The sequence below is a fragment of the Electrona antarctica genome, assembly GCF_951216825.1.
Source record: "Electrona antarctica genome assembly, chromosome: 2".
Lineage (NCBI taxonomy): Eukaryota > Metazoa > Chordata > Actinopteri > Myctophiformes > Myctophidae > Electrona > Electrona antarctica.
The window spans coordinates 4,824,687-4,842,228 of NC_136807.1; the positions used below are offsets into that span (position 1 = coordinate 4,824,687).

General features: G+C 41.1%; 1 protein-coding gene across 1 annotated transcript; it reads right to left on the reverse strand.

The window, feature by feature from the left end:
- Window positions 1-618: 618 nt before the first annotated feature.
- Window positions 619-16,950, reverse strand: LOC306915410 (L-amino-acid oxidase-like; the record flags this gene model as incomplete). Its single annotated transcript, XM_079492735.1, has 10 exons — window positions 619-1,396; window positions 2,403-2,539; window positions 2,865-2,933; window positions 3,029-3,230; window positions 4,396-4,505; window positions 6,215-6,399; window positions 6,707-6,713; window positions 10,864-10,941; window positions 16,053-16,196; window positions 16,633-16,950. 10 exons carry the CDS (start codon window positions 16,948-16,950, stop codon window positions 619-621), a joined length of 2,028 nt encoding a protein of 675 aa, XP_079348861.1.
- Window positions 16,951-17,542: the final 592 nt, after the last annotated feature.

Sequence of the window (17,542 nt, forward strand, 5' to 3'; positions counted from 1 at the left end):
GTTTAACAGTTTGTCCCTGATGCTCTGAGGGCAGAATGAGGTTTTGTAGATGAGGAGTCTGAGCACGGCCAATCACGGCTAGGGCATGGACGTCGACATCGAATGAGGAGTTAAGGGCACGTCCAGAGGCTGGACCTGTCAATCTGGACCACGGACTGGGTTCAATCAGTGACTTTACTCTCACACAGCAATCAGCAACACACCCAACTCTCTGTCATTCTCTCAGCATTCAGCATCATTTACCTTTACCTTATTAGGAACACAAAAGGAAACAATAAGATACAAGCCATAAATCATAATACATTCCAACTCCTTATAAAACCAGTATCCCAAATTATAACCAAATACAAAAATAATAATATGGCGGGCTGTAAAAGTTGGATTCATGTTAATTTCTATTTTGACATTTAACCTAGCCATCAACATTTTAAATAATAGTACATTTGGCTCTGTACTTTCCCGAAAATAGCTGAAATCTGCTACTTTTTCTTATCATAATTGGGATGCTAGGGTTAAAGTAGTACAACATTAATAAACAATCCTATCAAACCCCCTGTAGTAACTCTGAGGACCCCAGGGGCCACTGTTGAAGACCCCTGCGATATACCATTAAGCCCATTATTCAGGATGAATATGAATATGGATGTTCCTGGCGGCTCTTATGGCTGATTTCATGGCTGTTTCTATCCAGCCGTGAGGCAGCGCTGTGTGTTCTCCAGCAAAGTGCACCCTGCCCACAGTGCGGAACAGCTCATCAGCAAACTCGTCGTGCTGGAAGGGGGTGAAGATAGCGTAAGCACCCAGGCTGTGTTTGTCTTGACTCCACTTCTGCACCACCACGCTTGTGCACAACTCTTTGATTTCATCTCCATGGATCTTCATCAAACAACTCAGAGCCATTTCTTTCAGCTCGTCGTCACTCTTCCCCAGGAAGAGGTAGGAGTCATCGGACCAGGTGTAAGAAGCCAGGAGGACACCGATCTCCTTGTTCTCAAAACTATGACTGGGGTAGTAGATGAAGCGAATAGGCAGGTCAGTGATGCTTCTTCCACCGTGGATTCCATCCTTCTCCCAGAACTTCTCCCTGAAGGTGAGGAAAATCTTGGTGCCACTGTCATAGTGAACCTGACGCATGGCGTACGTCTTCTTGAGAGGCAAAGGAGGCTGGAAGTCAATGAAGAGGGTGGCCTTGGCAGTGGCAGTCACCAGGACAAAGTCTGCCTGCAGACTTTCCTGTTTCTCATTTTTTTTATTGTATTTTACGGTGACTGTGCACGGTTTCGAATGATCAATGCACGTGACCATGGCGTCGAAGACAACATTAGCTCCGCCTCTTATGACTTCGTCGTAGAGGGCCTTTGGAAGTTTGTCGAACCCTCCCGTCACTTCAGAGTAACTAGTAAAAGGGAAAACAAAACAGATAAAATCTTTTGGTCATTTCAGCATCTACTCAGGCCTACTGTATATGAACACCCTGACAGATATATATATATTGTTTGTCTATGAGCCACTCTATTATGTCATTTATTTTGTGAATAAAATGTTATTTTGTCCAATATGTATGTTAATACAATATAACTTATACAATTCAATTATACTTCTACTGGAAACATCTAGATCTTGTGTGTCTAGGTTAGACACAACCAAATCCTGTTTCTGCATGGTTTGCCAAGAATTTTGAACTGACAGTCAAAATTCAGTTCCTTTGCATGCAGGCAGGCTCTAATAGCTCAGACTTAGTGGTTAATACAGTATTTCAGCCCTAGGAGAACGAGTATATGGTAGAACAGGATAGTTACATACTGCAGCTTTAAATAACTATTATTGGCCTTTTTCAACCCGGAGCTAATTGCCTAAGCTGCAATCCTTGGCACTACTCTCCGGGTGAGAGTAGTGCCGGGTCATACCAAAGACTCTAAAAAATGGGACCCAGTGCCTCCCTGCTTGACACTCAGCATCAAGGGTTGGATTGGGGGTAAGTCCCTGCGACATACTAGCGCCATGTCCAGGGGGTGTACTTGTACATCAAGCTGCCTCACGCTACAGAAACAGGAGATAGGCTCCTTCCCTATGGGCCTCATGGCTCGGCAAGGCTACTTACTTTACTTACTGTACCTACCCTAGGGGACACAGGGAGAACATGCAAACTCTACACAGAAAGGCCTTTCTTTTCGCCAACCCCAACTAGGGTATGGGCGCCACCGTGCCCCCCATCCCTAACAAAATCTTGTCAATATGCACTTAAAGAACTGTACCACAATATGAAATTGTCATTGATAATCATTGTTAAGTTGGTTCTAAGTTCCAATAATTATTACTCTTCGTCTTCTCTTATGTAATCTTGTGACTTGTCAAGTTCAGTTAAAGTTGTTGTCTGCACACACTTTGAACTAGATTCTTACATAGTCGTGTCACTGATATTTGCTTGCTCATATATCATGTCCGTCAGCGATGCGTAGAAGAGCGAAGCCTCATCCAGGATGTCCCCAATCATCTTTATGGCACCTGGACTCAGCCCTCCTTCAGTCACAAGATATTGCTGTTCAAGAGATAAATAGTAAATGCTGCATTTATTAGTGCCTTTATGCAAAGCACTTCATCCATCCACACACACACATTCACTCTGATTCTTACAATCCTTACAATTTGTTTGTAAGGATTTCGCTGCGCAAAGAGCGTAGAGCGTATAGGTGCGGAACACAGGATGTTAACAGAGGATGTTAACGCTTCAGAAAGGGTTAACACCACTTTTGACGATGAATTCAATTAGATGTTTTGATGAATTAAATATTTGTTAGATTAGTTGATAGCTTAGTAATCATTAGCTGGTGTGGAAAACTGTGGATACATGAATATATATTTACCTTTACAGAGTAATGGCCATACTTGTTCACCATGGCTTGGACACCATGACTATACACTACGTCCCAAACCTGCAACAACCCAAACAATTTTAAGTAGTGGAAATTACTTTATTTTGTGGCACTAGCTGATAATGTGATTCTTTATACAGTAGGTCTCTACATACCTTCTTCAGAGCCCTTTGAAGGAGTTGTTCAGCTGACATTGCACCCTCATCAGGCCCAAGATTGTATTTCAGGATGTTTGGGTCTTTATTGACATCGGAAGTTTTGTGTTTCTCTCCATTAACCAGGTAGAATGTGTTTTCATCCGTTTCGTCAAAGGTGTTCGTTTTCACATCCAGTTGCTTGATAAGCTCCCAGAGAATTCTGGTGAAGAAGATTATTATAACAATGAATGTTATATACTGTATCTATTTTATTTTATTTTAATTAAACTAATTCTCCCTAAATGCAAGGGGCCAACTGCTGTATTGGATAAATGTGGGAGTGTACAACATTGTTATTCATAAATTAGGCGAAAACCAGTGCCAAACATTAAAGGTTGAGCTAAGCGGCTTTGTATGGACAACATTACTTTACATTCTAAAACGGTTAGTCCCAATACTTGATTCTGATTGGCTGGTTACCGTCACGTGACCGGTGTAAATTTCACCGATAACCCACACCTTCAATCACTTTATATCATTCGCACCTGATTCCGCATCTCTGTAGCTGTACTGGGGAAGGGGAGCGCTTGATTACCTTACAAACCCATGCCGTGCGGGTGTCTAACCACCGGCCGACTCATATGACTGTGAATGTGTGGCTCCAGGCAGCCCCGTAAAGACATCAAGCGCTATTCTCCCGTCACATAGCCTACTTGCCGAGCAAAACAAGGAAGTGATGTGGCTCGCTCTGGTGGCGCAAAGCGCAGCTACTTTTGTGAATTTAATAGTTGTATTAGGTTAATATTGCTATATGTTTGTAACCGTTTCAGAAAAGCAATAAGCCACTCGAGGCCCCAGCTTACCGGGTATTTTACAATGGCTGGGGGGTATGCCTACGCCTCCCAGCCATTGTAAAATACCCGGTAACCTGAGACCTCTCGTGGCTAATTGCTTAATTATACGTTACTGCCACCCACTGAGAATGACACAGCCTGTCAAGGCTGTGTCAAAGTAAGTGACTGCTCTCTCTTTCTCTCACTCTCTCATGAACGCACACACGGCACACCAACTTTACCAAGACTTATTCCTTGTGTGAAACAGCTGGCAATAAAATAATTCTGACTATGAGGTTAAGCACTATATATATATATATATATATATATATATATATATATATATATATATATATATATATATGAGAGAGAGAGAGAGAGAGAGAGAGAGAGAGTCATGATTGAGTTGTGTGCTTCAACTATGCTTCTCATAATATGGAAATATAATATGGAAACAAATTCCATACAAATATTATTTGTATGGAATTTGTGTAGGTACTTTGGAACACTACACATTTCATGACTAGTCTTCTAGCTATCCAAGAAACTTACTCCTGGGAACTGGGGATTCTCATTGGTCCTAGATCTGCATACCAGCCGTCTTCACTTCTGTGAGTGCGCACACGTCCTCCAACACGATCACTAGCCTCCAGTACTGTTACCTTGAAGACAAACAAAACATATTTGTCATTGTTTTCATTTGTTTTTTGCTTCTGTCGTTTCATTCTCTCCCATAATAATAATAATAATAATAATAATAATAATAATAATAATAATAATAATAATAATAATAATAATAATAATAATAATAATAATATTCTCTCCCATTATTCTCTCCCATCTTTCAATTGATAGTGAGGACAGCTGAACATGAGGTTTACAGGGTCTACATTTACCAGTGACCAACCCCTTCCAAAGCACACAACACAGCGCAACACGACTAAAGGAGAACTTCACCCATTTCCAATGTATCTTTAATATCTCTTTACAGACGTTATCATTGTTGTCTGTTAAAGGGATAGTTCAGATTTTTTTAACTTAAGTTGTATGAAATACTTGCCATTAATATAGTGGTTGCAACTGTATTAATTGATTGCCCCAGTCCTGTGGTGGGAGTTCTGCTCTGGTTTTGGTGAAATATCAAGTAGTTCCGGTCATTTTGTGGGGGGCACTGGGGGCCACGCAGTAAAAGTAAATTAATCCACAAAACTAACGTCATTTGTATTGTTGACCTATTTCTAAAATATTAGTGCAACTTCCGTTCTTTTTTTACCCCTCTATCACACAGAACTATGTTTTTTGTGTCCATATCACTACGCCCAAAAAATAGTTCCATGTGATAGAGGGGTCAAAGTTGAATGAAAGTCGCGCTAATATTTTAGAAATAGGTCAACAATACAAATTACGTTCGTTTTGTGGATTAATTTACTTTTACTGCGTGGCCCCAGTGCCCCCCACAAAATGACCGGAACTACTTAATATTGACCAAAACCAGAGCAGAACTCCCACCATGGGACTCGGGCAATCAATGAATACAGTTGCAACCACTATATTAATGGCAAGTATTTCATACAACTTAAGTTAAAAAAATCTGAACTATCCCTTTAAGGGGCGACAGTGGATCAGGGGTAGAGTGGCCGGATGGAAACCATAAGGTTCCCAGTTCGATCTTGCATGGTTTCCTCCTCCATCGGAGTATGAGTGTGTGTGTGTGAATGGGTGAATGTAAAGAAGCGCTTTGGATAATGTGCATTATTGAGGACCTGAAGTGGTCTTTTACCAACGCAATGGTAGGCCTACGCAATGCAACTCCAATGGTGAAAGAATTACTCACATTTTTTTACTTAAATAAAAGTAAATGTTGCAATGTAGAAATACTCTTTTACAAGTAGAATTCTAAATGTACAAACGTATTGGCATCAACATGTACTTAAAATAGCCTACCTAAAGTAAAAGTACTCATTATACAGTATGTCCCATTTCAAGTATTCAAATGTATGAAAATCTTTTGAAAATAGCAGATCTACAAGCTCACAATGCTTTGTATCGTGGCGCATTGTGAGCTTGTGGATCGGCTATTTTCAAATGGCCAAAATGTGTATAGGGTTGAAGTGGTTACCGTTAATGTGTGTTTTGTAATACTAATCAGGATCTACACGCAACGCAACCATTAACTAAAGTATTCAAATAAATGGAGTAATAGAGTAAAAGTACAAATTTGGATCATTAGATGTAGTGAGTAGTATTGGAAATTAGAAATACATACAAATAAGTACAAATACCTCAAAATTGTACTTAAGAAAATGTACTTTCCACCACTGTGCAACGCAATGTAAGACAATGATACAATAATATCACAAGATTCTCCTACCGTATGTCCAGCATCACCCAGTAACTTGGCTGCAGTGAGGCCGGCCATTCCAGCTCCCACTATAATAATCTTCTTAGGATTCTCCTTTGTCTTGTCTAGACCGTTTTTCAAGATGTCTAGAAGCTCCTTATAGTCCTTGTCTCTCAGTAGCTCATGTTTCGTTTTACTGGGAGCTTTACTGGGAGCTATAAAAAAAAAAGTAATTACATGAAAACAGAAACAAACGTGAGCAAAATAAGATAATCCACTTTGTTACAAGTACATTTTTAGTTTGCACTTACCAAATGTGCGCAACGTTGCGAGTGAGATCATCTTTCTGTGTCTGCTAATACATACAAAAAATACAAATAAAAATAAAGAAAGGCCCATTTAGCAGGTGTCAATTTCCGTCTCTCTTAAATTTCAGAAATTGGGCTGGAGCTATTTAAAAGCATGTTAAATATTAATACATCACAAAAATAACACACAATGTGTAAAGTTTGAAAATCTTACCCAGGTGCTGAGTGTGAAGATTGAAGAATGTCAAAGAGGTGAGATTGTGCTGTTTAGTGATGCTCTTTAGTCTTTATATAGATGCCAACCATGGGCGTAACTTGTGGTCGGGACCAATCTGCCCCCCTAGGCCGGTAGCCAAGTCCAGCCCTCAGAATGTTTGCAACATTATTTCACTATTGTTTACCTGTTAGCCAATACCAGCTTGGGCTACGGTGTTATGCCCCAGTCTAGGGGCACGTCTTCCACAATGATAGAAATTATGTTTCAATAAATTACTAAAAACAAAAGAAAAAATATATGAAAAATCTAACAGATCTGTGTTGAACACGTGAATATACTGTATACCGATGTGCGTGATGTATGGATAAAATCTGTGCAAGTAGGCTAATATAAAGATATGTGTTTTGCAAGAATTGGCCAAAATGTAGAGCAAAGGTTTTTCCTATGGCCTCTAGGGAGTGCGCATAACTTGTACACAGATTGGTGCAGTTATAGGTAAAACAGGAATTGGCCTGTTATAGCGCCACCATTAGGCTGATTTGAAAATGTTTAAAATGTTCTTCCTCTGCCTAGTGGGAATGTGCATGCATAATTGCACGGAAATCGCACGCTGTGTTAAGATTTGAGGCATTTTGTTAAAAACAGACCAATCCTGCAAACTTTAGCCAATGGGGATGGAATATGGGGAAGCGGACAGATCCGTGTTGATCACATGACTATATGACTAGAATAAGTAACAATATGGATTTCAAAAAGGATAGATTGGTGATAACTTCGATGGCGAATAAACACAACAAACAAAAGAGAACTAATGGATTGTTTTACACGGCTTGGTTGAATGCTTTATTCTGATTGGTCAATCGCTGAACTCAGCGGTCTGTTATTTCTCGATAAAAGCCTGGTCCGCTCTATAACAGACATATGGCAATTAAATCAATGCCTCGGAGTCGGAGCACCTGCTGCGCCTGCGCCCCGCTTGATTTACTGCTGTTTCCAACATGACAGGCAGCCATGTAAACACACAGTCACACACACAATGTAATTTGCCGCTAAACATTGCTCTCAAAAATGTTATTGAAAACATTTGAGCGAGAAATAGACGAAAATGGATTCTATTTGATTAACTCACTTCCTTGTTTTCCGACTGTGGTGCAGCTGGGCAGACGCTGGGCAGACGCTGGGCAGCGTGAATACTTTCATTACCGCAAGCAAGGAAACACCTCGTTTTGTTGTGATTTGGGTCCATTTATTAATTTATGTATTAAAGGACCACTTCACCACTTTTCAACCTATCTTCATATAATAGGTCCTCACTAATAATCATGAAAAAATGGCGCAGATTTGTTCTACTCAGTCTGTGTCTCATAGGAGGGCTGTGGGCAGTTCAGAAACCGTCTTCCAGTGACATCATCGATGGGCAATACAAGCTAATAGAAACTGCAGGCTTTCTAGTCCTGAAAAGTTGCAATGCGAAAATGGAAGCCATCGTTCTCACGATAATGAAAATCTAAACATTTTTGTAAAAATAATCTTGTTTAAAAAAAAATCTGCCTAATGATGTCACTGGAAGACGGTTTCTAAATTGCCCACAGCCCTCCTATGAGACACAGACACAGACTGAGTAGAAAAAAATCGTGCCATTTTATCATGATTATTAGTGAGGACCTATTATATGAAGATAGGTTGAAAAGTGGTGAAGTGGTCCTTTAAGTAGCCATGTTACCTGTGTAATAAACGGGATATTGTCGGGAGTTAATTCACAGACAGGGTGATTAACCACCTCCGCTTCGCGTCGCGTCGGTGGTTAATCACCCTGTCGGTGAATTATATAGTGACCGATCAGCTCTATAATAGACCGCTGCCTAATCAAAGGCCCAGAGCACCTGCTGCGCTGTTGGATTCAACATGACAGCCATGTAAACCAGGGGTTTTCAACTGATTGTGAACCAGGGACCACCACCCTGTCTAAGAATCAAGCTAGGGACCACTGTTGTGTTGGGAGGGTATATGGGCTAAGCTTAGCGCTTTCATAACACTTGCTAATGCTATGCAATATATACATAACATAGGCCTACATACTGTACCACTGTTTCTCAACCGATGGTCCACGGACTACTAGTGGTCCATGGACTACTAGTGGTCCACGGACTACTAGTGGTCCACGGACTACTAGTGGTCCACGGACTACTAGTGGTCCACGGACTGATTGAAATGATGAAATGATTACTATATTTACCCAGGGTATCTGGGCTAAGCTCAAGAACTTGTTTCCAGCCAGGCCCTGCTCATAGAACACATTTCATCGTAGTGGTTCAATGCCTTGTTCAAGGGCACTTCAGCGGTGGTAATTTTAACGTGTCGGACCGCTGATTCGAACTGGCGACCTTCCGGTATCAAGACCGCTCAGCTATCCGTTCGGCCACCGCTGCCACACAGTGGTCCATGGCATAATAGGCCTGCAGGTGGTCCATGAGAAAATGTTTTAAAATATAAATAAAATGTTAGATCTATGTATTAAAATAATGTTTAAATAATACAGTATTTCAAAAGTCCATCAAATGTAAGAAAATATTTGAATTGATAGCTAATAAAAAGAATCATGACTGTTAAGGGATTGATTTAATTCATTGCACGATACTACGTGCAACAAATTATATCAAGCCACGTCATTATTTAACTGAAATATAGTGTGGTCCGGAGCCAAAAAGACCACTGATCTATTCCTATCCCACGGTTACTTTATCCATCCTCCCATTAAACTCAGGTTCACTGATACAGTAATGATAGAGCAGACATATGGGCACATTTTCATAATAATGATGACTCAATCAGGTAAGCTGGAAGACTGCACCCTTCTTGAGAACTCCCTTTTCTGTGGAATTTCTTAACCTCAGACTTCCCAATAACTGATAACATTTATGCACTTCCACGTCTGCCAAAAGTAGTGCATTGTTCCGTGGAAGAAAATACAAAATCTTCACTTTGCTACAATACTAAATGCATGGTCAGGGACCACATGCAACACCTTCTTGACGGACCACCAGTGGTCCACGGACCACCTGTTGAAAACCCCTGATGTAAACAAACACATACTGTCATTTACAACTAAACGTTGCTCTCAAGAATGTTTTTTGAAGCGAGAAATAGACGATGCAGTAATCAAAAATTTATTTGATCAACCGTGTTGCGCTGGGCACAACACTTATGGAATACTTTCAGTACCGTAAGCAAGGAAATACTTCATTTTGATGTTACTTTTGGGTCAATGTATTAATTTATATATTAAGTAGCCGTGTGATGAGCGGGATAAACATGTCGTCTCTGTGTTTAATCATCCTGTCAGGATTTTATTTCTCGATAATGACCTGTTTAGAACTGTGTTCTACACCATTCCAAAGGTTCACAAAAACCCTTCTCACCCACCAGGACGCCCCATTGTCTCAGGCATAGGCTCTTTAACCTCCAATATCTCCACTTTTGTTGATTTCTTTATTAGACCTATAGCTGAAAGATTACCGTCTTTTGTAAAAGATACAGGTCATATGATCACCATTTTGGAGTCCCTGGATCCAATCCCACCCGATTGCATTTTAGTCACTTTTGATGTTGAATCATTATATACCAATGTTCCCCACGGTGAGGGCATTCAAGCCCTAGAACATTTTGTACAGTTGTGCAATACAAACTCAAGTTTATCTAACAATTGTATCACAACTTTGGCTGAACTGGTACTGAGCCATAATTATTTTATGTTCCAGGATGCTTTCTTTGTACAATGCAAGGGTGTTGCCATGGGCTCCAATATGCAAGGGTGTTGCCATGGGCTCCAATATGCAAGGGTGTTGCCATGGGCTCCAATATGTCGTGCAATTTTGCAAGCCTATATGTTGGCTTTTTAGAGAAAATGAAAATTCTTAATGATGCAGTTAATCCTTTCTTTTCCAATTTATTGGTTTACAAACGTTATGTCGATGATATTTTCTGCCTGTTTAGGGGTTCTGTTGACCTGTTAAATTATTTTTGCCAGTTCTTAAATTCTTCTTCCCAACATTTGAAGTTCACCATGCACTATGATCTCCATAGAGTCAGCTTTCTAGACACAGATCCGTCAGGATGACATATTATACACAGATCTATATACAAAACCCACAGACCGTAACAGTCTGTTGAGAGCCGATAGCCACCACCCCCTTCCTCTTAAAAACAGTCTTCCTTACAGCCAGTTCTGCAGACTGAAACGCATTTGCAAAAATGAGACTAATTTCAAGCAACATGTGAAAACTATGACCCACAAGTTCAAAGAGCGTGGGTATACTGAACGGAAACTGAATTGGGCTATTGACAAGATCAGTAATAGATCTAGAGCTGACCTCTTCACAACTGCCCCTAAAAATACAAATAATAATTCGATCCCCCTTTTCATTACTAAGTACTCCAGAACTGCCGAATCAATTAAGCCTATCCTTTATAGGCATTGGCACATTCTACAAACGGATCCACAGTTGTGTAATGTTTTCACTGACCCCCCTCGAGTTGTGTTCAAACGAGGCAGAAATCTGAGGGACTCACTTGTCCACTCAGATCTCCCCCCTCCTAAAGTAGTGTCTCAGCGCACTTTGACCCCCATCCCACAGGGAAACTACAAATGTGGTGCCTGTGCCCAGTGCAACAGCACTGTAAAATGCACAAGTTTCAAGCACCCACAGTCAGGTAAAAGCATTCCCATCAAAAGTATTATCACATGTACTACTCAAGGGGTGATATACATAATCTATTGTCCTTGTGGCAAATACTATGTGGGTAAAACCACACGTGCCCTTAAGACCCGTATTAGTGAGCACCGCAGTGCCATTAGATGTAAAAATCTTACTTCTCCTATTGCTACACACTTTTTAGAGGCTAGCCATCATATCTCTGCTCTCCGTTATATAGGCATCGGAAAGGTCCCTGCCAACAGAAGAGGGGGTGATCATGACAAAGCACTGCTGAAGAGAGAATCCTACTGGATATCAACCCTCAACACCCTTGCCCCTAATGGCCTTAACATTGAGTTTTCCTGTGACAGTTGGTAGAGCTTAATGTTTGCAACCCTTTTCAAACCCATTCCCCTCTACCTGTGTCCTCCAGTGTTCACTGCAAATATAATTATTGTCGACTCTATACAAAATATTGGTTCTATTTATGATATTTATGATATTTATGATATTGAAATGTATCTTTTTGCCACTTGAATTGTAATAAGTATGGTCTATAATATAACAGACCCTCAGGTGCCCTACCTATTCGGCCTTCTCTCTTTCAGGAGTTTGACCAAAGAACTGCCCTGTTCCCTTTAATTTATTTACCTTTCATAGTGTTCTGAGTGTTTTCTTTGTATAACTAATATATTCTGTCTCCCCAGCTTTTTCTAGATGATTTATAATATTTATCAAATATATTTAAATCTCTTAAATTAATATAAAAATGCTATTGCAAATATTTAACCAATTACTGAAAATTTATTTATTATTGCACACAGCCAAACAGTAAACGCATCTTGTGCATTGAATGTTTATTTATTCTGGTTATATCTGTCTTTTATGCATTGTTATTCGCCTCAAAATGGCTTCCCAATCATCCTGATTGGTTTTTCCTGATGACGACCACACCCCCTATGGAGTCCACCTGTTTTTGCTCCTATATAAGTGTGTGTTTGTCCTCTGGCTTGTTTATTCCCTGAAGAAGGCCGAAAGGTTGAAACGTTGGTTTCTTCTCAATAAATATACAGCATCGTGGCTACGTGTGTGCGGCCTTTTCTTATTTTTACCTGTTTATTATACCTCACATAATCAATCTGGGTTTTCAACAGGTGTTCCGTAGACAACTGGTGGTCCGTGACGGTATTGCATGTGGTTCCCTACCATTGATTGATTGATTGATCATTTTATTAGACAATAAGATGCAAACAGTACAGGGTACAGTCAAGCACAGCATTGGTCCAAAAGGACAGCACCGAAGAAAGACCTTGCGGTCTTGTTTCCATTCGGGTCCCATGCATTCATTCACAATGACAACAGTGACAACTAGAAAAAGTGCCCTTCTGGGCACAGGTCTCCACCAGGAGGATAGGACTGTGTGAGATGTTAGGCAAATGTTTAGGAGTAATATAAACATGTTTTTTTGTTTTTTGCAACAATTGTCTTCATTTTGTTGAGGAAATGCAGAGCCAGATCACTCATAGCATGAGGATAGAATTCTGGATGAGCAGGACATGTGCAGCATTTTGTACAAAACGGGCCACTCCTGAAAACTGGCAATGTTAGCCAATCAGTGTAGAATCTGAGAAATCCAACAGACTCGTCTTGATCACATGACTACAGAGATGTGTACCGATTTGCGTGACATTTGGATGAAATCTGTGCGACTAACATAAGCAATATGTTTTGCAGAAATCGGCCTCATGGTGGCGCTATAACCGGCAGATGTGGAGGGATGCAGGGACAATGTTTTTCCATGGCCTCTAGGGAGTGCGCATACATAAGTTGTATACAGATCGATGCAGTTATAGCTAAAAACAGGAATTGGCCTGTTATAGCGCCACCGTGAGGCTGATTTGCGGAAAAAAATAGTGGCATGTCGTCCTCGGCCTAGTGGAAATGTGCGTGTATAATTTCACGGAAATTGTACACTGTGTTTGTGATTTGAGGCTTTTGTTCAAAACGGGGCAATCTTGCAAACTGTGAAAGCCAATTATAGCCAATTAGGATGGAATATCGGGTTAACGGTGCCGGAGATTAGCTGGTAACGGACGGACGGAAGGAAGGAAGGAAGGAAGGAAGGACGGACGGACGGACGGACACACACACACACACACGGACGGAGTGCAAAACATACTCTCTCCCCATGCCTTCGGCCTGGTGGAGACAAAAACAATAAGTTTCTCAAACACATTAAATCTACATGTACAGGTTGGAATAGAAATACATTAATAAAACATAAAGGGGGGGGGGGGGGGGGGGGTGTCAATCACCTTCTCTCCCTTTGACCTGAAGACAGTGACAGGTGAGTAAAGTACCTGTTTAGTAGGACGTAGGAAACTGAAGATATTGTATTTCCTTCCACGGAACAGTGCAGTTTACTGCACGGTTCTGTGGAAGTGTTTATCTCCCCAAATATGTTTTTATTGGCGTCAGGCGATGATTCAGCAACAGGTCTAGGCATAGCAGGCACAAGCAGGCCCTTCTGCAGCGTGTGTGATGAAATTGAATTTATACCCACTGTCAACTGATCAGTAGGTCAAAGCAAACAGGGTTTCCTTATTTCGCCTGCAGGCATGCCAGTTCTGTGGGGGTGGCCCCACCCTGCATGCTATAAATTATATGCTGCACAGCCCCTGCACTTAATAATACTCAAACGTTAAAATGTCTTTTAATTACTACAATAGAATTTGAAAGAAAAGAAAAGAAAAGAAAAGAAAAGAAAAGAAAAGAAAAGAAAAAAAGTTTCATATATTTCCGTCAACTAATGTCTGGGCTTGATTTTTTTTACGTAGTATCGTACAATGAATTAGTGAACATCTTAACTAGACCATTAGGGCCCTAAAAACATGTGGCTAAAACATTAATTTTGAGTATGTAGTGGAATTTGGAAAGAAAAAATATAGATGTAATTTTTTGCTGTTTCTGTTCTGTTTCCTTGGTCCGAATTATATAGAAAATTGTGGTATTTTCGATTATCTCCATTGTTGGGATTGGGGATAGGTGTAAGAAAGGGTTAAAAAGGAACCCCATGGGCCATGGGACATTAGTTGACCCAGGCAACAAGAAGACATTTTAACGCATTTTGACCTGAGATCAGATTCTAAAAATGTCTTCTACATCCTGACAGTTTTCTGAAAAAGCTATGTTTCTATGTCTTTCTGTTTCTATTTCTATGTCGTTCTTCGATTTTTCAAAAATAGCAGACCTACAAGCTCGTAGCGCGCCACTCGGTGGCTATAATTAGCCCATATATCCCCATGAAAAATCGAGTGTGTAGGAGCCAATTGTCAATGTTTTATGTTTAAGTAAATTCATGATAAAGATTAAGATTTAGTTTGGCTAAAAAAGGTTAAAAAGCTATGCTGGTGATTTAATTGCTTTTCATGAGTGATGTGTGTCTAAAAAGGTCTAGCTGACCTGACCTGAGTCTGACCAGTCTGTAACTTTTTGTGATTTTACTTTTTTCTCAGTAAAACCTTTTTAAGAAAAGTTATTTTTGTCTTGTCATCACCAACCTTAATCCAGTCGGACCAATGCTATGTCTAACCAATGCTATGTCTAACCTCCCGTCTACTCCACCAAGGGGTACATTTTAAGAACATTTAGACGGAGTGCCACTACAGAGTGCATTGTGCACAAAGTGCTTTTGATTGATTGATTGATTGATTGATTTATTGATTGAATGAATAGTTTATTATTGGACAGAAATGTAAAAACAGCAGCAGAGTACAGTTTTGTATTTGCCGAAAAGGGATAGCAAAAAGTCCTTGCGTTCCGGTTTCCATTCATGCCCGGCACCTTTGTGCACGGCCGCCCAGTGCGTGAGACTCTTGGCTGCCGTGCGCAAGGCGCTTCATGGTCGGAATATTGGTAGGTCGGAATTATGGGTTTCAAATGGTCGGAACAATGGCATTTCCGGTTTATGGGTTTAATATAGTCGTAAAAACAGCATGTCTGACCTCTGGGATGTAGGAACTATAGGTATTTTTGGGAATTATGGGAGGTCTGAATATTGAGAGGTCTGAATAATGGGTGGACTGCACCATGGGTCCAGGGTGTGCTCCATTGCAGGGAGTATGTGTCCCTATCTTTTGTGTTCATCTTTAGTCAGGTCCACACATAATAATAATAATAATAATAATAATGAATTGCTTTTTTATAGCGCTTTTCCAAGTGCTCAAAGCGCTATTCATCGTCCTCACTTCCCACATTCACACACCAATGGTGGCAAGCTTACACCGACCAACTCATTGGAGGCAATGTAGGGTTCAGTGTCTTGCCCAAGGACACTTCGACATGTGGACAGGAGGAGCCGGGATTCGAACCGCCGACCCAGGGATCATTGGATGACCTGCTCTACCTCCTGAGCCACAGCCGCACATAGACCTCTTTGTCCTGTTTTGGTATACTGAGACCATGGGAGCACACCAGTCTGTGGGCTTTCTGGTAAGACAGTAACATCTGCTCATGTGTCTATTTTTGAACTGGCAGTCAAGGTCATTTACTTTCACTGTGGCAAACAAAGCATTAAGGTGTCATCTCAAATAAAAATGCAACTTCCTCCTCTTCCTCAGCCAAGCCAAGATTCCCCTATGGTCCCTGACCTGCACACCCTCGCAAAATGCCACTTCTTTCTGCATTGATTGCAAGTGGCCTCTCTGGCTGGGCACTGTTGCTTGCTTGGGAGTTGGGGTGTCATCTCTCTCATTGTATCCTCTCTGTGGTCCTGCTGCATCTGCCTTGAGGGTCTAAATGGTAAAGCCTGTGCATTAATTCAATTCAAAGGGCTTTATTGGCATGAGAAAACATACGTTTACATTGCCAAAGCAGAAAGCACAATACAACAATACAGCAATACAATCAAAACAAAAAAGATGTACATTTGAACGTCAGAATCTTCAATAGATCAATGTCTATATTGTACCAAGATCACTGGATGCAGGTATAGTGCAGGGATATACACAATGATTAGTCTTTAGGGTGGTTGTGTTCCGTTTGATATCCTTCTCCTATCACAGCAATCATTAACAGCATCAACATTGTAATGGTGGCTATCTGACTTAAATGTATTATTGAGTTGTTCTTGTTGCTTCTTTACAAGCTCACTCTGGCGGATATGTGTGACTGCCTTCTCCAAAGTCAACTCTGGGTCCATCTGCAATGAACAACAGACCAGAGAGTCACTGGTCTGTGGACTAGTCTCTGGACCAGAGAGTATCTGGTCTGTGGACCAGTCTCTGGACCAGAGAGTATCTGGTCTGTGGACCAGTCTCTGGACCAGAGAGTATCTGGTCTGTGGACCAGTCTCTGGACCAGAGAGTATCTGGTCTGTGGACCAGTCTCTGGACCAGAGAGTATCTGGTCTGTGGACCAGTCTCTGGACCAGAGAGTATCTGGTCTGTGGACCAGTCTCTGGACCAGAGAGTATCTGGTCTGTGGACTAGTCTCTGGACCAGAGAGTATCTGGTCTGTGAGTCCAACGACCAGTCTGTTCCTTATCATTTCACTGTGCAGTGCTCCGTACTCACAGTACTCTGCAAAATTTGGTGGTCAAATGCGGAAGTAGACGTTCTGAGACGGTACTTCCGGCAGTCTTCCGGGTGCTTCAAAACGCCACTGAGCAACTTCCACTGACATGAATAGCTGGGGGGGCGGAGCTTCGCGCCAGTTCAGTCTCTATCCTTTTATATACTCTATGGGCTTTGTAGGCGGCGGGGAAACAGGAAACCGCTAAAGTGCTACATCCGCTTGTTAGCACGGTCTCCCGCCCGTACTGCTAGTAAATCATTTGACGTGAATTCTCTCCTGTTACCATGAACGGGTCATACATCCGACTCTTTGCTACCGTGATACATACCGTTTCTGACACCATAGTAGCACTATGAACATTAATAAGTATGAATGGTAACACTATGAACATTAAGTATGAATGACACAGACTTCTTTAGCTGAGCCAGGATATTTATTCAGCATCTTCCAGATATCTGGTCACCCAATAACAACTGGCCACTTACTTATACTTACTGTTAAATACATTATGATATGACATACTATTTGGCCTCCGCTATAGGCCTGATAGATATTGTTTTTGGTA